This window comes from Panthera leo, chromosome D4 (assembly GCF_018350215.1).
Source record: "Panthera leo isolate Ple1 chromosome D4, P.leo_Ple1_pat1.1, whole genome shotgun sequence".
Lineage (NCBI taxonomy): Eukaryota > Metazoa > Chordata > Mammalia > Carnivora > Felidae > Panthera > Panthera leo.
Window position 1 is genome coordinate 91530789 of NC_056691.1, and position 22409 is coordinate 91553197.

At 61.4% G+C, this 22409-nt stretch overlaps 1 protein-coding gene across 6 annotated transcripts in view; it reads left to right on the forward strand.

The window, feature by feature from the left end:
- Positions 1–22409, forward strand: part of VAV2 (vav guanine nucleotide exchange factor 2) — a 166067-nt gene that overhangs the window by 105934 nt on the left and 37724 nt on the right. For 5 of the 6 annotated variants that reach the window (XR_006195681.1, XM_042911967.1, XM_042911969.1 and 2 more), the window contains 4 exons: positions 618–686; positions 17031–17133; positions 19910–20008; positions 21983–22051. Coding sequence is in view for 5 of the 6 variants with exons in the window: in XM_042911967.1 (XP_042767901.1) it covers positions 618–686; positions 17031–17133; positions 19910–20008; positions 21983–22051 (340 nt within the window). In the remaining variant the exon portion in view is untranslated. The remainder of the gene's footprint in view (positions 1–617; positions 687–17030; positions 17134–19909; positions 20009–21982; positions 22052–22409) is intronic. The other variant, XM_042911968.1, reaches the window with a different exon arrangement.

Sequence of the window (22409 nt, forward strand, 5' to 3'; positions counted from 1 at the left end):
TTGGGGCTCCTCCCCTCGTGGCTCCCTTTCCAGAAGGGAGGCAGGGCCTTTGGGAAGGCAGCGGGGACAGGAGGACACGCTGTGGCCCCGAGCCAGGCCCCGGGGCGCGGGCGAGCACCAGCCTTCTTACAGGCCACGGCGCGTGCCCAGCGTGATGGGCAGCCTCCCACACGGCACGCTGGTCCTCGCCCCCGTCCCTGTTCCAGAAGCTCCCCCGTCCCCACCAGAATCCCGTCCTTCGTCCTGTCCTCCGGGAGGATGACGCTGACAGTCCTTCCGGCCGGTGCTAACCACGAGGGCGCCCGGAGAGCCCCAGCGCTGTCACCCCGGTGAAGGCTCCCTGCCGTCCCTGACGCTGTTCCCTCGTTTGCCAACAGGGCCGCGGGGGCCCATGGAGAGTGACCGACCACCAGTGTCCCAGGGCCAAGCTGGGCACGGCCGTGCTCACCCCTGACGCCTCCACCTGGCTGGTCCCGATGCACGTGCCACCGTCGTGCGGACCCTGCTTCTTCCACGAGAGCAGACGGAAGCCCGGCGTTGCAGACCCGTGGGGGATTTGAGGCTGGGCGCCCGGCGGGCCGTACAGACCTGCTCACCCCTCTCTCGTCTCTCCACAGGCCCTTTCCCTCGGAGGAGACCGCGGAAAACGACGACGATGTCTATCGCAGCCTGGAGGAGCTGGCGGAGTAAGGAACCGGCAGGGAGGGGCGGGGGGGGCCAGGGAAGTCTCGCCCGGCTGCCCTGCCCAGGGCCTCTCTGCTCGGGCTCCCCCAGGCCTCCGTGAGAGCTCAGACGGACGAGCACGTCTTCACTTCATGCCCCCCTCCGGGTTCTGGAGGCCTCCCGGCTCCCGCCGGCCGTGGGGAGAGCTGGTGTTTCCAGAAGCCGGGGCCCCCGGAGCACAGGCTACAAGCAGAGGCGGTTTGTGGGCTCAGGGCTGTCTCGCGGCCCGATGGGGGTGGGCGAGGGGCTGAGACCAGGTCACCTGAAGCCACAGGGGGCGTCCACCCCCTGCTCCGTGGCCCCGCCCTTGCATTGCTCTGTGTCTGCTTCCGGCCCGGCCCCCCTGTCCCGGGGACCCCAGGGACCAGCTAGGAGCCCCGGGGCGGTGGCTCTTTGTGAGGAGGTGGTCCGGCCCCGCAGGGCCAGCTGTGGCCGAGGGTCACGCGGCCGCTGCTCAGAGAAGGGGGCGGGCAGCTTCCCCGAGGAGGGGCCGTGGGGTGGGGGAGCTGGGGTGCCCCGACCGCGGGCGAGGAGGCCCGACAAGCGATGGGCCCGCCCAGTCCCTGGGGTGGCGGCTGGTGGCTTCTGCCCCGGCCGGCCCCCTGCCCTTCCCAGCTCCTGCCGGCTGACTGCGCCCCTCTTTCCCCTTCGGTAGCAGACATCGCCTTGTCCGGGGGACTCCCCATCTCTCTCCCCTCCTCTTACAACAGACTGAACCCGAAATCCAGTGAGCACAAGAGCCGGGGTCTGTCGTGCGCCTGCCGCGTGGGGGCCCTGTGTTTGCCCCCCTCGCTCGCGTGTGGGGCTGCCTCTAGGGTGAGGGGTGTGGCCCATGTTTTTGTAGGATTCCCACGGATGTAAGCGATCTGAGTCACCCAAAAACCAGCGTGTCAGCACCATGCTGGTGGCCCAGCCTCATGGGAGTCTGTGAAGGAAACACCTCGCCGGCCTGTGGGAGCAGCGCCCCCCCCCAGCCCGCCTTCCTGAAGCTGGGCTGGTCCCCGGGGCCCTGGGGGGACCCCGCAGTGAAGTGTGGGGCTCCTGGGGGCGCCTGGTTGGCCCCATTCGGGTTAGAGGTCTGGAGAGTGCCCTGAAGGAGGCAAGCGGAGGTCAGGGCCCACACGAGTCACATCCAGGTCCTGGACCACCCCCCCTCCCCCGGATGCCACTGGTCACCCTGACCGGTCTCAGGAATCGCAGAGGGACTTGGCTGTCGACTGCACCCCGCCGGCTTCTTGGGGTGCCGGCTTGAGTGAGAGGCTGCTCCCCCGACCCTGTAAAGGGTGGGGAAACCGAGCCTCAGAGAGGCACGGCTGGAGGGAGGGCCCCCTGGGGGTGAGGGCCCAGCCCATCCCCCGTCTCCCACCTGCTGATGGCAGGCCCCCTTGCTGCTCGACTCAGGGTTACAACTGCGTCTCGCCCTCCCTTCCTGGCTTTTCCTGCCTTGGAGGTCCTTCTCGTCTGCCACATCTGGGCCTAAGCGTCCCCCACTTGGGGAAGCCTCTCGTACCCACCCCCCCGACCCCACGGGGCACCCACAGCCCTGTTTGCCTTTGGGCCGTCCGTGGGGTGCATCACGGTTGGACGGTGAAATGTCCGTCTTCCGTAGACTGGAAGGTTCTGCGGTCAGACTCTGTGTCTCTTCCATGCCCCCCACCTTCCGCCCCCAGCTGCACACGCCTCCCGCACGCGGTGTGACGGCAAGTCCCGAGCGGTAACGACACTTCTGGCGGGGGGTGCCCCTTTGCGGGGCCAGGCACTGCTGGGGCTTCACCTCCTTAGGAAGTCTCTGTGAGGTCCGCGCTGTGGGCTCCCCATGTCACAGACAAGGAGGTAAAGCCCGGAGCCTGAGAGCCCCGTCCAGCGCCGAGGGGGTGGGGTCCTCATCTGTCCCTTCTCCAAAGTCACCAATGTGAGGCGGAGGGTCTGTGCCCTCCGGAAACATCCCGCCCGTGGTCAGCAGAGACTGAGGGCTCCAGCAGGAGCCGGCCGCGTGCGGCCCAGGCCAGGCAGGAAACACGTCCTCAGACCAGCCCGGGACCCTCCCCTCAGCGTCCCCCGCCCCGCCCCCGCCAGGATTCCTGCCTATCTCTGATGGCTGGCTTTGCATGTTCAGTATCGAGGGTTCCTGTGCGCGAGGTCCGGCGGCGGCCCTGGGGTGCCCGTGGCCGCCCTTCCCCGCCCCGCTGCCCCCCGACCTCCAGAACCAAACACGGGATGCGATCCCTGTCCCACAGAAAAGCCGGTGCGGGGGACGCCTGGCCTTGCGCAGTTCAGCAGGGTGGCTCTGTGACATTAAGAGCGGACCTCCTCAGTCCACTGAGCTCCCCGTGAACGCAGTTGCTGCCAACGAAAGTCGTAGGTCCCAGGGACAGGTTGACCCTGTGTCTTTAACTTGAGGTTTGGTCCCAGCTTCTAGTTTAATCAATTTTTCTTGCTCCTTTCCCCCCCCCCTCTCCTTTCACCGAGAAGCACGTTTTCCTCGCATCTCGTCTCTGCGGGCTCGGGATCGATGTGGATCCGTTATGGCAGTTGGCAAGACCCAAGCCGACCTGCCGTTTCCTACCTGGCCCTGCTGGGGACGGCAGGTGGCCACGCGTCCTCCGGGCTGGAGCCGGGGCAGTGGCTCGGGTCCGTCCTGACAGTGGTGGGGAGCAGGCGGTGACATTTGGAGTGGAGCCGGCTAATTCCTTGCCTTGGGCTCTGGGCCAGGTGTCCGAAGCGATGATCCCCTTGTGCTGCTGAAGGGCCTCCCGGCCGCCCGACCGCAGACGCTTGGCCCCTGTTCGAGGTCGTCAGAGAACCCGGCGTGGTTCTCGCGGCGCGGGTGAGGGGCCGCCAAGTGTGCGTGGCCCCGTGTACGGCTTTCATTCCGTCGGTCAGCCACGTACGTGTTCAGTGGTCCACCGAACACAAGCGCTCCCTGTGTGTCAGCTCGGGGCCAGGAGCTGGAAGTACAAAGGGGAGGGAGACCCAGCTCCTGCCTCCGGGACCCCGGGTTCGGCAGAGGGTGGCGTCACTTACGAGCTAATGGGCCATTTTGGGGTCAGCGTGGTGAGGGTGGCAAGAGGGGCGAACCTGCCCCTGGCATTGCTGGAGGAGAGAGGGGGGCCTCCCGTGTGCGGCCTTTGGGAATACTCACTGGGGCGTCCAGAACCTTCACTGTCCCCGGTGTCCCCAGGAGGTTCTCCGCAGCGAGAGCCCCCTTCTGGGCCCCCTGGAACAGGTGCATCAACTGTGTGGGAGAATCTGTCCGTCCGACGGGCCTGGGAGCCTCGGCTCTGGCACCTACTTGCGTGGTCTTTCCAAGTTACCCGCCTCTGTGCCTCGGTTTCCCTCTGTGTACGACGCGGTGTCAGGATCTGCTTCGGGAAGACCATCAGTGATGTTGCGGGTGGCGCCGCGCCCCGGGGGCACACCGCGAGCCCCCCCCCCGCCCCCCGTCTGCCTGTTTCACCAAGATTGTGGCTTTTTCCCCCCAGTTTCCAGATGGCTGTGGCAGTGCTGTCCGGGAGAATGAGGACACAGCCACACGCACGACTGACCGCAGATTTTCCAGTAGCTGCATCAAAACAGAAAAAGGCGGCATTAATTCCAAGAACGTGTCTTTAACCCCACGGGCCCAAAGTGTGTGGTCAGCGAGACCGATCGTCAGGCAGCTTGCCTTCTCTCGTGCCGCACAAAGTCCAGGCTGGTGCGTGTTAGACGCTGACGGCACAGCTCAGTTTACGGGGCCGCGTCGGTGAGCTCGCAGCCACGTGTGGCCGGTGGCCCCTGTGAGCTCAGCATGGGTCGCGGACCCAGCACGTGGCTCCAGGAGCCGGTGCGGAGCCCTCCCCACGTTTGCACGGACGGTCGTCGTGCTCTCAAGCGCTCTGAGCTCACTTTCGAGATCCCTGAATAACGTGTAATCAAATGATAGAGCAGCTCGTTGCAAAAATAAACACAAAATGTTGCCACTCGAATGGCCTGTTTCCAGCTCCCGGGGCGCCATCACTGACCGCGGGGCCGGGGGCTGTGCTCTCGGGGTCCCCCGCCCCACATTCGGACACGGCAGCTTCGGGATTTGGAAGTGCACGTTCCCTGCGCTTTGGGACTAGGAGCGCGTGGAGGGTTTCCTTGGCCCAAAGGAGGCGAGGGGGGGGTGGCTGGGTCACAGCCACGGGACACCCCGGCTCTGCTCAGCGGCCCTGCCTGAGGGAATGGGGGTGGGAGGCAGGGACGGCGTGTCAAGCCCCACGGTGACAGATGGCGGGCCAGCCACCCGGGAGACGTGCGGGAGGGTGAGGCCGAGGTGCCCTGACATGTGCGGGCTCCCGCTGGAAGGGCTGTCCTCCTGCCCCCGCCGGCCGCCTCCTGAGCCCCTGGGACAGGAGCTCGGAGAGATCACCGGCGCGGGGCCTTGGGCTCCTTCTCTGCTGTCCCCTGGGACTCGGGACCGGGCTCTGGCTTTGCTCGGTGACTTTCCCTGTCCTTTCCAGGGGCCTCCGTTGCCCCAGTGATTTGGTGCCGTTGACTCCCGCCGTGTTGGCGAGCCCCTGCTCGTTCCAGCCCGAGAGGAGCAGCGAAGGCGCTGTTCTGTCTTACTTGGGACACGTTAAATCCTCCTCAGGGCCTCAGTTTCCCCGCCTCCGAGATGAAAGCAGCCGGCTGGTGTGCGGGTCCGTTGGAGCCCGAAGGAGCCACGGCTCTGTGACCGAGGACCCCCCGTGCTCAGCCCCTCGTCGCTTCCCTGGGGGTGGTAGTGACTTCCAGACGTAAACAAACGTAACTGTGGTAGGGACAGAATTTACCCGAAAACGTATAGCTGCGTGCTTTGCCGAATCCTAAAATCACTTTGCGGCTTTCAACGTGTCACGTTGGCATCATTGGGATAATTTTTTTTAATGTTAACTTATTTATTTTTGAGAGAGAGTACAAGCAGGGGAGAGGCAGAGAGAGAGAGGGAGACACAGAATCCGAAGCAGGTTCCAGGCTCTGAGCTGTCAGCACAGAGCCTGACACGCATGGGTCTCGAACCCACGAACCATGAGGGCATGACCTGAGCCAAAGTTGGATGCTTAACCGACTGAGCCACCTGGGTGCCCCAGGGGATCATTTTTTTAAATGTTTATTTATTTATTTAGAGAGAGAGTGCAAGCAGGGGAGGGGCAGAGAGAGAGAGAGAGAGAGAGAGAGAGAGAGAGAGAGAATCCTGAGCAGGCTGCATGCTGTCAAGTCAGAGCCTGACTCGGGGCTCAAACTCATCAACCATGAGTCATGATCTGAGCCGAAATGAACAGTCGGACGCTCAACCGCCTGAGCCCCGCTGGTGCCCCTGGGGTAATTTTTTAAGATGTGTGAAATGTAGGCGTGTCCCAAGTTGATGCTCCTTCAATGACACGAGGATGTCTTTTGCAGCAGGGTCTTTCCCGTCCTCGGGAGGAAGGTGGGGCGCACAGGGGTGGGGGGCAGACGCTGTGCTTCTCCTGCCCCACCCTCAGGTGCCCCTTGTGGGCAGGGGATGAGAATAGTCGCTGTGCCCGACCGAGACCTTCACCCGAGTGACAGTGCATCCCCACCCTCCGTCCTCGCCCGTCTGCCTCTCCCAGCCACAAAGAAAGCTTATTCGAAACCTGTCCCCAGTTCACGGACGTTCAAGCCACCTGCGTGAAAGTTCCGTGTCTCGTGGACAGACCTGCACGTGTGGGGACGCCCACCTTGTGTCGGGGGTGGGGGCGCGGGCTTGGGGACGTCTGCTGTTCACCCCAGAGGATGGCTTTTCCAGAGGGGACAAGCTTGGAAACAGACTATGTAGGAACAGTCCCGTTAAAAACAAATAGCAGCCCCCAGCCCTGTGGGGCAGCCCCTCCCCAGTCCCTGTCCCCTGTGGAGGACCCGGAAGAACAGCCCCACAGTCTGGAGGAGGTCGAGGCAAAGCCCCCCCAGGGTGGACGTGTGGGTGGACGCCCTCCTGGGTCATCCTGGGAGGCCGCTGTCCTTAGGCTCACAACAGGAGGCCGGCTGGAGGGGGCGGGGGCGGGCGGGAGGGTCTGTGCAGGTGTCTCACTGCCCCAGGGCACCTTCCAGAACTCAGTGCCCTGGCTGTGGGCTGGGGAGGCGGTGACAGCCGGGCACAGCCCTCCTTCGACAAGGCCGCCTTCCGTGCTGGCCGAGCCTCCTCTCACCTGGCCGTTCGGGCTTCCTTTGCACGACTGTGTGCCGGGCACGTGCGGCCCCAGCCGGGGTCTCCGGGGCAGCGCGTGGCGCCTCAGACCCTGCGGAGGGTCTCCCCGTGCTCCTGTGAGCTCCGTGAGGCCTGGCCAAGTGGAGGGTGCGAAGCCATCATCCCTGGGGTACACGCCGGGTCTGTTCCCACGCGCAGCCCCGCAGGTGGGTCCTGGAGCCTTCTCTCTGGACGCAGAGAAGAGAGGCAAAGGTGCCCGGATGCAGCGACTAGAGGGCAGAGGTTCGACTTGAACCAGGTCCGACCCCGAGGGCCACGGGCCTCACCGCCCTCCCTGCCCCAGGGCCGTCTGACAGAGCCCCCCTTGGACCTGCTGTTGTGACTCCCGCCGAGCTATCCAGGTTCCGTCCACGGGGCCCGGGACACTGGGAGGGCTTCTTGGAGGAGGTGTTGCTGGAAGTACACCTTGAGGGAGGGAGCATAGGATTTGCTGGCGTGTGATTTAGGAAACCTTCCCCCACCCCCACCAGGCTGGTTACCGCCTCGTGTTGGGCCAGGGTCCTGGGAGCATCTGGGTCTCAGCCGTGTCCGTCTGTCACTTAGGAATTGAGGGCTGGCAGTCCTGTCCCCAAAGTCACCCTGTCTGAATGTGTGGCCCGGTGGTGGGACAGGCAGCACTGGGGCCCTGGCCTCTCTCTCCTGCCCCTGTGGTCTGGACAAGCCGCCTGATGCCCCCCCCCCCGCCCCGGCCCTTCCAGAGCTGGGCAGAGGGCAGTCCGTCTGAGCCCTGCCCGGTAAACAGGCTCCAGTCCCTTCCTGTCATTCTGGTGACAGAGACGACTGGCCACAGCTGGCGAGACTGGCCGCCCAGCGCCGTGCTCCCCGCAGCTCTGAGGTTTCCTGCTCTGCCCCCGGAACACCTCGGTCTCTCCGTGCACGGGCCTGAGCTGCCCTGGCTGGCCTGGGCCTTCGGTGGCCTTGCAGCCCTGCTCCCCGACCCCAGCACTGAGGGAAAGAAGTCTGCTCATGCTCTACGCTGAAGCGGGCCGGGGGGCCCTTATCAGTGAGTGCCGCCCAGCTGCCCCATTGCCACCCTGCCCTGCTAGAGACTCATGTATGCAGGCCAGCGGATAGAACACAGGCTTCTGTGAATTTCTGTTTTTAATACCTCATTAGGCCCGGTCTTTTCAGGACCAAGGCGGTCGTAGCGCTTCCGTGGCCTGATTTAACAGTCTCTGCAGGTGGGGAGGCCAGTGCAGAAGGAAAGCTTTCGAGATGTGAATATTCAGCTTGGTCCCAGAAGGAAGCAGGGACCAGCTGGGCTTGGCCGGAAGGAGAGGTTCACCTTCTGTCTAACAAGGGCCTTTCTCAATCACTTTCTTGATAGTGTCTTCTGGGACGCCATGGGTGTTAAAGACTAGGCCTCTTTGACATTATGTCTCTTGTGTTCAATCATGCCTGACACAACGAATAGGCCTAACATCCTGGATCGCATCATAAAAAGTCCTGTCGTGTGGAGGTACCTGCTGTCCCCGATTACAAAACTGCATCCCGCAAAACCCAGCCTAGAGGTCACCTCCTCCAAGAAGCCACCCTGACTTTACTCGGCTGAATGAAGTCCTTCTTCCCTAGAAGATTAAAAACCACACCAGGATTTCTTTGCCACCGTGTTGTCGTGGCCTCCCCGTGTTTGTCCCCCACCCCTGGAAGCGAGCTCCCCTTCAAGGGCGGGCAGCTTGACCTGAGCCCTGCACGCTGGCACAGAGAACGTGCTGGGTGGTAGTGGGGGGGGGGGGTGGTCCTGAGCCTTTGCTCTTTCCGCTCTGGGGACCGGAGCGCAGTCCCCAAGTGCTAGGCCCTGGTCTTTCACAACACTGCAAAGTGGGGGGTCCTGCCCCCATTCTGCAGTTGAAGAGATGAAGGCTCAGAGAGGGTAGGTGACTTGGCTGTGGTCACACAGCACACTTGACATGAGCAAAGTGGGGATTGAAACCCTGAGCCATGTGCTGCTGTGGCCCAGGACCTTCCTCTGGCTTCCCCTTATGACCCAGCTCAGGGGGTGGGGATGCTTTTGTATCCCTGGAAAAGAGAGAGAGCTTCGGTCGAGAGCACGGTGCTGGTGAACTGGGCTTCCCCTGGGAGCCTGGGAGCCGTGGTCTCGTCTTCGTGTGCTCCTACGTGGCTTGGCAACCTTGGGGGACTGTCTCGCCCTCTCTGGGCCCTGGCTTCCCCACCTGCGGGAACGGCAGCGTCTCCCACGCAGGTTGGGGTGAGGGTCTGCCGAAGGCGCGCAGGCCGGCCTTCCTCACGTGGGAGCAGCGTCTGGTCCCTTGTCTGTCTGTCTGTCTGTCCCTACAAGCAGCCGTGCAGCCCACAGCTCGGAGGCCCCCTCTCTCTGCTGCCCGGCGCAAACCGGGGTCAGGAAGTGTCCGATTCGATTTCCAAGTAACAAGTTCAGGATGGCTCGGGATCCCTGCTTCCCAGCATCAGACCGTCCGGGGCTGGCGCACCTCCGCGCCTGTCAGCAGTGTTTTATGTCCGCGTAAACATGCGGGCTCGCCCGGGGCGGATGGCGGAGAGTTTGTTCGCCGTTCTTTGATTTTCCTCAGGCGGCGGGGGCGGCGGGGGCCTCTCGGAGCAGCTGACTTTCTGTAACAAAATCGGGGCGGGCGGGCCGGGCTTTGGGGGCCAGACCCCGGGGTCTGAGGCGGGAGGGGCCGCGCGGGCCATTGTGAGGACGAAAATAATTGCCGGGATTTAGCATCTGTCAGAGCAGCTGCCCGCTGGAAAACTGCAGAGCAAAAAGATGGGGGGAGGGGAGAGGGGAGACAGGGAGGGGGCGGGGGGTGCAGGTCACTGGCCCCGGGGGGGTGGGGGCCGGGGAGGCCGAGGGGAACCGGGCAGGTCTCTCTGGGGCGTGGGGCCCCGAGGCTCACCTGCCCTTTCCGACTTGGTCCAGGATCTCCCCCCACCCGCCCCGTTCACACCGTCCTTGGGCTCGCTCGTAGGTGCGGGGACAGAGAAGGGCCATCTCTGAAACCCGTGAGGCCCAGGTCAGCACTGATGCCTGGGGTCTGGACCCCCCCGCCTCTGTGTTTCAAAACCTGGGCGTATTTAATGCCCGTGGTGTCTGTTCGTTGAGTGCGGGCCCCTGTGCCGAATATGGGCCCATCCAACCTCCCCTCCCACCTCCTGCAGAGGCAGGCAGGCCGCAGCCACCGCTTACCGAGCACCGGCTGGATGCTAGGCCTCAGCTAGCCATTTGCATCGTGGTTGATCCTTCCAACGAGGGGTTGGGGTTATTCCTACTTCACGGATGGGGAAACTGAGGCTTAGGCTCTCCTGCCCAGAGTGACAGAGCCAGGCAGGGCTGAGCATCCAGCTGGGACTCGCCTGACTGCTTCACCTCGGGGTCGGGGAGGGGGTGTGTGGAGGGGGGACTAGTGAGAGTCAAGTTCCCAACTTGAGTAGGGAGACCTGGTGTGCATCTGTCTGGCCTGAGGAGGTGGGGACCTGTCGGCTCTTGTCCAGTGCTGATCGAGTGCTGTTAGCCACACGGTCCGGCGTGACAGGGACGCTGAGTTTGTCCATGAAGTGTAGCCTCTGGTGACTTACAACCTCCACAAGGTACGTCTCTGTTGGCCCGAGGGGCTGATGCGCAGAGAATTAAGGTACAGTCGGAACCCAAGCCAATCAGAGCTCGGTGGAATGGCCCTCTGCTGAGGCACAAGACGCTTCCGGGTTTTGCAGGACTGGGGGCGGTTGGGCTGGGGCTGGGTCAAGTGCTCCGGGCCCAGGTGGGAGGTCCCCTCCCCCGTGGGACCGTGTGCAGGCCCTGGGTCATAGCCAGACACTCAGGGAGCGGTGTCACCAGAGAACAGAGGCCAGGGTCCTCCCACGGGTGGCTCTGCGTGCCGGACACTCAGACACTCGGGGGACCTTCCGCCCCCCATTCCCCAACCCCCCATCTGTCGTTTCCTTTTCCTCCCCTCCGACAGCCACGGCCGTCAGGTGCACTGGGCCCAGCTGGTCATGACATAAACGAATCTGTTTCAACAGATGCCTGAGACTCGTAATCTGGCCCCTACCCTGTTCAGGAAGCTCACTCTTGGAGACGATGCCTTTGCTAAAAACCAAGGTGATGGTGGGATGTCCGTGCCAGCGTTGGCCAGAGGAACTGAACTGTTGGGATCCAGAGCTTGTCACCCCTACTGTATTCTAGAAGCATCTGTATGTCAGACATGACTGCTGCCCTGTCAGTCTCCCCACCTGGACCGTGAGATCCACGGCGTAGAGTTGATGCCTTCGTCGAGTTGCTGGCACAGAATCGGTCTTAGGATAGGTATTGATTTAACCAATCGAACCTGATAGGTGTTTTCTCTTAGTTGCCGAGTTACACGAATGTTTCATTGTACTTTCATAATCGTTTAAGGTTTATTTACGTAATTTCTGTACCCAACATGGGGCTCGAACTCGTGACCCCGAGATCAAGAACCACGTGCTCTGCCGACTGAGCCAGCCGGGTGCCCTCATCACTTTGTATTAAGAAGAAACCCTCTCTCCGCTTTGCTGTTTCGTGTATTCCCCTCCCTTCTCCCATAACATGGAGCGTGCTTGAAGTGTCATTCTAATGCCGCTATTTTGTGGTTTCAGATAATATGCACGGACCTTCATTGGCCTGCATTAAACAGCGTTTGGGAGAGTGTTTTCGTAAGTGAAAGGAAGGTAAATGTAGAAAGCGTGGGGTTGTGAGTGGTCTACGGCCGTAGGACGAGGACCCTTTGAGGAGGGGAAACGGAGGCCAGTATAGTCGGGTGACCGACAAGTCACTTCCCCAGTCTTCAGCAGGCTTTGGGTAACAGACATTTTGCACAGCGGAGACAAGGGACGGTGTCTGCATTTTTTAGATCTTTCTGTCGCAAGTTAAGACACAAGTGTACAGCTCTTCGTCTCGGGTTTCCAGGGGCCTGTTTTCAGCCGCAGGGCCCTGAGTGAATCAGAAGAGGTGAATGGGAAAGGGTGTGGAAAGAGGGGTCCCCATATGAATGAATGCTCCTTGTCTTGGTTGATTTTGAGAAAGGAAACAGGCTGAGAACCTGGTGGTGGCCACGTGTTGGGGTGACCGCCCTGGGTGTATTCCCAGGGCCCTAGTCTGTGCCATCTTGTCCCTTCTGAATACAGGGAAGTAACTGTGTCCCGTCACGCTCCCCTGGAGGAACCCCAGGTTCTTCAAGGCGCGCACACTGTGGGAGGGAACGGGGAGCCTGTAGCCTTTGCCCAAGGGTGCTTCCCGGTCCAAGTAGAAAGCTGCAGTCAGGCCGGCTTAAGGTGTGAGAGGAAAGACATGGACGCTGGTAGAGTGGCCAGAAAATTAGGAGGAAAATGCTGGAAGGGAGGGACCCAGGAGAAAAGGAGCCCCAAGCCGCCAAATCTAATAATCCGCCGAAAGCCTTAGCTGGCCATTAAATCTCATCACACAAGAAAGACCCTGAGGTTTCCAGTAAAAAAGAAGGAAAGAAAGAAAGAAAAATGCAGCAGCCAGAAGCTGAATTCAGCAGCCATTTGGGCTGGCTGCTCACTGCTTACTGCTTGGGAAGACAGAGTTTGAAGTGTGAGTCCGGTTAACTGTCTGCTAGAACATGTATTGATTGGTGGGAACAATGGAACCTCCGTAATGGGTCACCGGTCAGGTCTGATGTCCAATAAAAAGTCCTCAGACTTGTGAAGAAACAGACAAGAGTCATATTCAGGAAGAAAAAGTCAACGTTGAGATGACTCTGATGTTACCATTAGCAGTTTTGTAAACATGGTCAGGAACTTCGAGGAAAATATGTGCCAAATGAATGAACAGATGGGGAGCCTCAGCAGAGAAATAGACAGCCCTATGAAAAGGGCCAAGTGGAAACGTTAAAACTGAAAAGCATGATCGCTGAAATGAACGATCCGTGGATCTGCTTTAACAGAAGATGGCAGATGGCAGAGGAGGGAGTCACCGACTGCGAGATCGTTCGGTGGAAGTAATACACTCTAAGCAACAGAGAAAAGAAGGGTCCAACGCAGGTGTAACTGGAGTCCTGGAGAAGAGAAAGAGAATGAGGCAGGAAAAGAAGTTGACAAAACCTAAGAAATGGCAGTGTATATACCATGTTCATGGATCGGAAGAGTATGTTGTTAAGATGCTTGTCTTCCCAGGGGGCTTTTTGTGTGTGTGTGTGTGTGTGTGTTTTTGTTTTTGTTTGTTTTTAAATTTTTTTTTGGCAAGATGATTGTAAAGTTTATACAGAAATACAGAGGACCTTAGAATAGCCTTAAACAATCTCATAAAAGAACAAAGCTAGGAACTTAAACCACCTGGTTTCAAGACTTTCTATAAAAAAAAAAAAGTAATCAAAACAGAGTGCTATTGCCATAAGCACAGGTGAATAGGTTGATGGGATAGATTATAAAATTCCAAAGTAGACCCACACTCATGTGGTCAGTTGGCCTTGGTCAAAGGAATCCAGTGGGAAGAAGAAAGTTTTCAACAAATTGTCCTGAAAACTCCCGGGTATCCCTGAAGAGAAATGGACCTCAATTTCTACCCCATGCCATACATGAAAATCTGAGCCGGATCAGAGGTCTGTAAGCGTAAGCACTGAAATTATATAGCTCTTAGAAGAAAATATAAGCTTTGCAGCTTAGAAAACAAAGATTTTGGAGCACCTGGGTGGCTCGGTCAGTGAAGCGCCCAACTTCGGCTCAGGTCATGATCTCACGGTTCATGAGTTCGAGCCCCGCGTCGGGCTCAGTGCTGACAGCTGAGAGCCTGGAGCCTGATTCAGGTTCTGTGTCTCCCTCTCTCTCTGCCCCTCCCCGGCTTGCACTCTGTCTCTCTCTCTCTCTCTCAAAAATAAACATTAAAAAAATTTTTTTTAAAAGTTGGAGGCAACCCAAGCGTTCATCGAAAGGTGGATGGAGGACAAGTTGTAGGTTGTTCATACAGTGGCTGGTACTCAGCAATGAACAGGAATGAGCCTCTGTGTGAGCAACACCATGGATGAATCCTCAGACGTGACGACGGTGGCGAAGAAGCCAGACACAAAAGTGATCCTGACACAGGATGCCAAGGATGTCCAGTTCGAGAACAGGAAAGGCTAGTCTTTGGGGAAGAGTAGTCTGAAGGGTGGTCACGGGGAAAGAGGAGGGGACTGATCAGGAAGAGGAGGAACTTTCCGGGGCAGATGAGAACGTTCTATAAAGGGACGGGTGTGAGTTACACGGCGGTATCCATTTGTCACAGGGTGTGGTGAGCGTGCATCTTGATCTGTGGAAGCCATAGCAAAAACCCGGTGGAAAACCGTTGTGGGGCGTTGCGGCCATGCCTGAAACACGGCAGCGCTCTGTGGACGTGGGGTGTGCCTGGGCGGGCGAGTGAGCTCAGGCTTGCGGGAGGTGCCAGGGGAGAGAGGGGCGGAGAAACACGTTTTCCGGGACCCAGCTGCGCAAAGCATCTTCAGGTTCAGCCTGTGCAGGAAGCTTCCCCAGCCCTCACCATCCTTTTTCCCCTTAGAACGCTACCGCTCATCTTAGGGCTCATAACGGGGCTGGCGCCTACTTCACTTTGAGATCCGTAGGTCCGCCCTCGTTTTCCCCTGAATGCGCCTCAGTGCCGACTCCAGAGCTTGGTATGTCATCAGTCACTCGGTGAAAGAAAGTGTGGTGACCGGTCCACCTGGCCGGGAGGCAGCACAACGCGACGATGGCCTCCAGAAGATCCGGAAGGTCTTGGCAAGGTCCCCGGCGCCATGCACCCTGGCTCACTCGTCTCTGCCACAGAGAGCCCTGGGCTCGTTGGCGAAAGCGAAGAAATTGCGTCTGGAGCTCGGGTTGTGGCTGATCTGAGGTGGGACTGCGCCGAGGTCTTCCCTTCTGAGCGGCTGGGACAGAGAGTCCAGGGGTCCGTTAGGATGTCCCCCTCAAACGTGGGCCGAGGAGGGGGAGCCCTGTGCTGACAGCTGGCTGTCCCTGAACCAGGTGACCTCGAGGCCCCTCTCCAGGCCTGTTTTCAGTCTTTGTTATCGTTGCATCAGCGCTTAGCGTATTTAACTGTCACGGTCCCCCCACCCCTTCCCCCAGCCCATCAGAGCAGAGCCGAGGTCTGTCTCCAGACGGCATGGAGGGCCTCAGCTGCCTTTGAACTTGTCTAATTTAGCAGCCCGCGAGCTTCCCTGTCTCTGCTCTGTTCCACGCCGTCAGAATTCCCGACAGTGGCTTTGTCACCAGCCTCGCTCTGCTGTGCGACAAACATCTGGGGTGGTGGGCACCCGCCAAAGAGAACCCGGGCAGGCACTTGCCTGGACACCCAGTAACCTGGCGGGCACAGCTGCCCGAGCTGTTTCCTTTGGGGACAGAGTCTGGAGAGGCACGGGAGGTGATTTGTGTCTCCGCGAGGGGCCCTTCCCCGGGCCCACCCAGGGCAACGGGCCTCGGAGTCGGTGGGTTCTCACCCGTGAGTCGCAAGCACCCTTCCCGGCTTTGCTCCCTGCTGGTTCCAAGCAGGGCCTCTGTCACCGTCTGGGCACCGTGCTGCCGCGTGAGGCCTCGGGACAGCCATCCAGACCCACACAGGGGTCGGCGGGGCGGGGGAGGGGGTGGCGCGGGTGCAGGGAGGCTACGCCTGGGCGAACCCTCCCCTCCCATCCTGCTGCGGGGCCTCAGGGTGTGTCTGTCATCTGTGAAATGGCCATGGTGTTCTCTGTCTCCCAGGGTTTGTGAGGTTAAAAAGCATAAATGCTTTTCAAGGGCCTCGCAGGGCTCACCAGGGGGCAGGTGTCTGTTGGTGTAGTTAACGAGTCTGTTAGCTGGTCTAGCCCCAAGTGACCTGTCCCCGGCCAGCTCCTTCCCCGGCGTATGGGCTGCTCGCGGGACCCTCGTCTAGTCCGGAGCTGATTCACGGCCCCCCCGGGCCCCCCAGAGGGAAGCCCAGACGTGTGGGCCTGGTCGTGCTCGGTCTCAGGGGGAGGTACCCGGGTCTTTGGCTCCAGAGGCCTTTCCTGAATACAGGCGCTGCCTCCCTAACTCCCAGCCTGTCCGATGACAGCTAATATTCACAAGCCGGGTTTGAGACCTGGCGAGCCGCTGGGTGTCATTTCTGCTGTCTCTGTCCCCCGCCGTTGTCTCTGTCGCCTTGAATTCTGGCCGCCCGGTGCCGTGGGGGAGGAGAGGTGCTTTACTGGGTCTCTGTGCCTTCCGGAAGCCAACTTTGCCAGGTGCCGCTCTGAGCCCAGGCTCTGAGTCTCCGGTGTCGGGCTTCCAGGGCGAGCTGGCCTGTGAACACGACCTGCCCCGAGGACGGGCCCCACGGCAGCCGATGGAAGGGCCGGTCAGCTCTGGGCCAGGGACAGAGTGACCCGCCGCACGTGGTTGGACCGGCTCGTTTGCCGATGCGTGAACACCTACCGCCTGTTAGGAAAGGCGACCCGACGGGGTTAAGCAGTTGGGTTTTGTCCAGGGAAGAGATAGGTTCACCCTCAGGCACTTACAAGATAACGGGAGCTGCAGCGGGAGGGATGTACCTCGTATGAGAGGAGGGTGGGGGGTGGGTCCTGGGTCACAGACGGGGCTGGGAATCCCCGGAGGCCTCCTGGAGGAGGTGTCCCATGACCTGAGTCGGGGAGGTGGGGGAGGTGGGGGAGGACAGCTTGTTAGAGGGGAATCAGAGCATGGTCGTGCACTGAAACGAAGTTCGGTCGCATTATAAAGCGAGTCGTGGCTTCCTGGCACTCGTTCGGGAAGCTGCACCCCAAACTCCGTGTCTGTCTCCACTCGCTCTGCTTCCGCACCCCCTGGTAGGTGCGAGCTCTGCTCCTTGACCCCCACACCTGGGCTGACCCGGGGAGAGGCCCCAGCGCAGGGCACTGCGGGTGACGAGCCACGCGAGAATTCCCCTTCAGGCAGTGACTCACCCCGGGCCTCTGGCAAGAGTCCCCAGCACTGACCAAAGGGTGGAGGAGTTGGGGTGTGATCACGGTAGGTCCTTCTAGAAGAACGGCAGGCACTCTGTGCTGCCTGGTTCAAACTCCGAGAAACCCCAGGGAGGCCCCCTGCACCGCGTCCCCGGAACCTGCCTTCCACCCGCCTGACCCGCTTCTCTCCCGCGCAGCGAGCATGACCTGGGGGAAGACATCTATGACTGTGTCCCGTGCGAAGATGAGGGCGACGACATCTACGAGGACATCATCAAGGTGGAGGTACAGCAGCCCATGGTAAGCCGTCCGTCGCCCGCAACCCAGCCCCCTCTCTCAGCGCTCCCAGCTACCGGGGTCGGGCGGGGGCACTGCGGGAGCCCCAGAGACCTCTCGGCCCCCGCGGGGTTCCTCCCCTTCCTTGGGCCCAGTCCTGCCTCCGGAACGTTCTAGGAGACCGGGGTGTGACCCCCACTGCCACTGAGCCCCCCCCACCACCCCCCGGAGGCGCTGTCGCGGAGTTCTCCCAGAGATGTGCAGGATTCCAAGTCCTTCCTGCCTGGGGAGTCTGAGCATGGCGACTGGATGCTCAGACGTGCACAGCGCGCCTCATTTTACGCCTTTGTGCGGAGAGCGAGGAGACCGCCACTGGCTCAATTAGCCAGCTGTGCGTCTTTTATGTGGGAGGATATTTATTTCCGACCGGCGCTGGCGAGCACTTTCTCGGACACCAGTGTGCTGCAGGGCAGATTTATTGCCAGCAGCTGCTGTGTGGAGGGTGGGGTCCCGCAGGGATGGGGTGGGGGGGCCCTGGAGGGGACAGCCGCAACCCCCTGCGTCCCCGCACTCCCGGGGGCTGGTCGAGGTGCCAGTTGCCGACTGTGGAGGCTTTTTGATGCTTTCACTAAAGAAGTGGGAGGAATTTCTCAAAAGGCAGATTTCAGCGTTTTCCTCCAGTGTGGGAGTGACCAGTTGGTGGGGGGCGGGGGCACGAAGCGGGGGCGACGGCTCCCCTCCAAGGCCTTTCAGAGAGGCCTTTCCCACACTGGGGGCGCCTGCCCTCCCCCGGCCTCACGCCAGGAGAGGCAGAGAAGCGTGGCTGCGGCCCTCACAGCCCCCAAACTCTGCTCTTCAGAAAGGGTTTCTCATTCTGTCCCTGGAGGGTCTGAAGGGTCCCCGTCTTTACCAGGGGTCTCTCTCTGTGACCCCGGGTCTGCCCAGGGCCAATTCTGCCCTCCCCCCCCCCCCTACAGCCTTGCAGTGGGGCGGCTCTGCCCCTGAGCCTTCCCGGGAGGTCAGTCACGGGGCTGGAAGGCCAAGCCGTTGCCCCGCTGACGGACGTCCTCTGCCTTGCCTAGAAGCCGAGCCGGCATTCTGGGTCTGGGGCCAGCTCACTCCCAAGCCCTTAGAAGTCCAGCGTCCTGTGGGTAACGCGGGAGCAGTGAATGCAATGGCCCTTGCCCTTGGCTGGAGGATCCCCTGCCTTCGGGCCGGAGACGCCCCTGAGAGGCCCCCGAGCGGGCAGTCCCCAGAGCCTGCTGCTGTCCCTGGTCCTGAAGCACACTTGGCCGGACCCTGGCTGTTTGCAGGACCCGCGGGGGGGCTGTGAGGGGACAAGCTGGCGTCCCACCTGCCCTACTCCGTTTAGTGTCCGAACAGCGCTCCGTGCTGCTGCCCTCGAGCTGTCCTGTCGATCTGGCAGGGCGGGCCTCCTGCCCGTCCTCTGAGATAAAACAGCTGGCTTTATTTCCTCCCCGGTCATGTCTGGAGCTGTCCGAACAGTCTAAGTGGAAGGTAGACGGAGACCTTTCCAAAGGAAGATAAAGCCAAGGGATGGCAGGTGTCGCTCCCCACACGTGAGGGAGACCCTGGCGACGTGCTGGGTCCCCGCGCTGTCCCTCGCCACCCGGCCAGGCTCCTGCTGGAGCGGGCGGGCGGTTGTGATGTGTCCCTGGGGCTCTTGGCTTGCCCCCACCTCCCGAGTAGGGCCCGGATAACGAGCACTGCTAACTGGTTCTGTCTGTGGTTTGTTTCCTCCATGCGTTCAGATCAGATACATGCAGGTAAGTGGCAGGTGGAGGGGGACCCGGGGTAAGTTCTGCCAGCACCGTCTTCCCCCACCTTTCGGGGAAGGTCTCAGACCTCTTGGGAAAAGCCTCCCTGTCCCCAGGGAGATGCTATCAGGCACTACACTTTTGCACCTAGTTTTAGGGGATCGTGGGCCCCCAACATCCCCCTGAAGCCCCTACATTAGCAGTGTAGCACCCCGGCCGGTGGGACAGTGGGCTCGGGAAGAAGCCCCTGGGTGATGAAGGACGATGGCGTAAGGGCAGATATGAGTCCAAATGGCATGTCACGTGGCCCAGCACCGTTTCCCCAGAGCCTCACTTAGGGACAGATCTGGCCCTCTCAGCCTAAAAGAACGTAAGGGGGGGGTGTCTGGAAATCCACGGCTGCCTCTGAACAGTTTCCCTGCCTGCGGGCTCTACCCCCTGTGGCCACACGGTCTCCTGGTCAATCCCGCCTCTGGCCACATCCCCCCCCATAGGAGCTGGGGAGCAGGCTCTGCCCCGAAACGTGTCCCAGTGACCCCTGCAATGAGCTGTTCCCTCACTACCCCGAGTGGAGCCCAGGGGACACTGGGAAGGCCCAGGCCTGCAGGGCATTGGCATCTTTGTCAGAGGCCCTCGCAGGTCGCTCAGCTGGTGGGCATGGGTCCTCGGAGCTGGTCAGAGCCTTTCCCTGTGCACAGAGTGGGTGCTTTAAGCCATGCCACTCCCGCTGTATATGCTGGGGGGGCTGGAGCGTGCTTGGTCTGCTAGGATTCACAGAGGGCAGCGGGAGCCCAGACTCTACAAGGCCCTGTGCCTTCCCCGAGCTGTCGCCAGCCCCCAGGCACATGCCCATCCCTTCCCTGTGCCTCAGTTTCCCCATCTGCAAACAGGAGGGGAAGGGCTCGGGCCCCCTTCTGTCTCCTGTCCGGCCCCTCCGTTTCCCACTTGGCGGCCAGGCCTCGGCGGTCTGCAGGCAGTGGGCCCGGCGGGAACCCGGCTCACGTCTTGTGTCCTTCCTTTAGAAGATGGGCATGTCCGAGGACGACAAGAGAAACTGCTGCCTGCTGGAGATTCAGGAGACCGAGGCCAAGTACTACCGGACCCTGGAGGACATTGAGAAGGTGGGTATGGGCCTTGGTGCCGTCCTGGGACCGCCGGTCCCCTGGGGCGGTGCTGTCCCCAGGCAGGGACACAGGGCAGCAGTGACAGGTTCAGAGGCTTCGTGGCCCTCTCGGCTTTGCTGTCAGGCACCCCTTGGGCTCTGCTCCCCACACAGGCCAGTGTCCTCGTCGGCTGTCACCCTTGTCCCTGATCCCACCTCCCACCCCTCGGCCCTGGACCACCCCGAACTGGTCTCTGCTGCTCTTCCTGGCCTAAACTGGGTATCGTTACAGCTTCTGTTCCCGATTGCACTGGGCTAACCTCCTTCTGTGTACTCTTTCATGCAGACTCAGCGCTAGGTTAAGTGCTTTCTGTATTCCTTCTCACCCAAGACATTCTCTGTGAGATCCCACTCTGTGAGCTGGGATCACAGCAAGGCCACCTCATAGATGGCTGTGCGTGTCCTGCCCCTGGGGCATGGTCAGGCCCACTGATGGGAGCCTGCAGAGCCCCCATGGTGCACCCTGTGCTCCCCTGAATGGCTGGTCAGTCGTCTCTCCCCGGCTGGCCCCCTGAGCTCCCAGAGGACCACGGATGGGCCTCCTCCTTCCCCCCGCCCTGCTCTGGCCTCCCGTGCACGCTGGCTCAGTGACATTTCCCTGTCGCTTGAAGGTCCTTGTTGCCAGCTGCTGGTGCTTACTGGGTGAACATCCAACATTGTTTAAGGGTCCTCTGTGGCTCTTTGCTTGCAGCGTAGGGCAAGTGTGGCCATGATGGCGGGGCCTCCAGCCGGGAGTCCTGTGATGCCCCTTGGCCCCAGGCCCCCGCCTCCAGCCTCAGCCAGGCCTGTGTGCCCGCCCTCCCACCCCACTGGCCACCGGCCTTGCCGCAAACACACCAGCCCCATCCCTGCTGCACGCCCTGGCCCCCACTCTCCATCGGCCCCTCCCCGGGCAGTCTACTCCCCCCGCCAGTCCCAGCTCCCAGGCCAGCTCGCTCCGGGGCCCTGCAGACCTCTGCAGTCCCTCCGCACAGCCCAAGTCCTAAGCTGCGGCCGTCTGTCTCCACCCTGGGACGTGGCCAGCCTTCGAGGGCAGGTGCTGCTGGTCCCAGGCCTGATGCACGTAGCGGGTTAAGCAGGGAGTGTGCTTGACCAGGGCACGCGGTGTACTGAGCACTTGGGGGGACAGTCACATTTTAATCTTCCCCTAGCCATCGAGGTCATTGTTGCTACCCCCACGTCCCACGCGAGAAAACCGAGTGCTAGCCCGTCCTCGGCACAGGGAAGAGGCTTGTGCACTTGGATGGTTCTCGCCTGCTCTGCACGGCGGCCGAGGAGGAGCCCAAGGGGCCAGGACCCCATGGGGAGAAAGGTGGCAGGTCCTGCGCCACAGGGCCTCTGGGACACCACCTGACGGTCTCCCCCGTGCGCATCTCCTCGGAGGCCAGGCCCGGAGGACTCTGGAGAACCACTCCCTGCCCCGGCGGGGCTTCCGGGTCAGGGAGTATCTCTTTTGATGGCAGGTTTAGGGCCGTACCTAGGCTCAGGTGGGAAGTGTGGCCCTGTCACTGTCCAGAGGTGTACCCACGAGTGATGTGCCCTCACCTCTCTGGCCTCCGTTCCCGGAAATGTCTCAAACAGCGGTAGCATCTCCCACCCTGGGTTGCAGCAGGGTTCAAGTCCAATCTGCTGGACGCCTCGGAGCTTTGCCCGTGTGGTGGGGCGTGGGTGCTTAGGCCAATCCCGCCCGCCCCTGCACATTCCCGTCCTGCCACCACCCTGCACAATGGAGCACACCCGCCCTAGGATGCACACATTCTCCAGCAACACTGCGCCAGGCCTGCATAACCACCCCGCGGAGAACCCCCATCCCCTGGACCCTGGACCCTGGACCTTGGCGAGGTGGTCTGAGCCCCTCCCGTCGGTGGCTCTGGTCTCAAAGGGGGCTGGCCCCCTCCAGGCGAGCCGACGGTGATGGGCTTCTCTGTTCCAGAACTACATGGCCCCGCTGAGGCCGGTGCTGAGCCCGGCAGACATGACGGCCATCTTCATCAACCTGGAGGTAAGGGTCCGGGCCTGCGGCTCACCGTGTGCAGGCCCAGGTCTCCAACCGGCTCGGATGTCAGGCAGGCTCCAGCCCGACTGTCCCCATGGGTCCTGGAGAGCTGCGTCCCTGCCAGCTGCATGGCTGGTCAGAACTATGGGTGTTTTTAGGACAGATGCGTAGGAGGGGAGTAGCCGCCCTGCCCTCCGGGAACTTTGGTGCTCGGAGACCAGAGGACAAGGTTTCAGCAGAAACCTCTCTGTCAGCAGGGTGGGGAGGGTTGGCATGAGGCCCCAGAAGCTACACGTGGGTGGGTTTCATCCAGGAATGCCCAGTGGGTGCAGCATGCCCCCAGCTGGTGCAGCGGCTCCTGCCT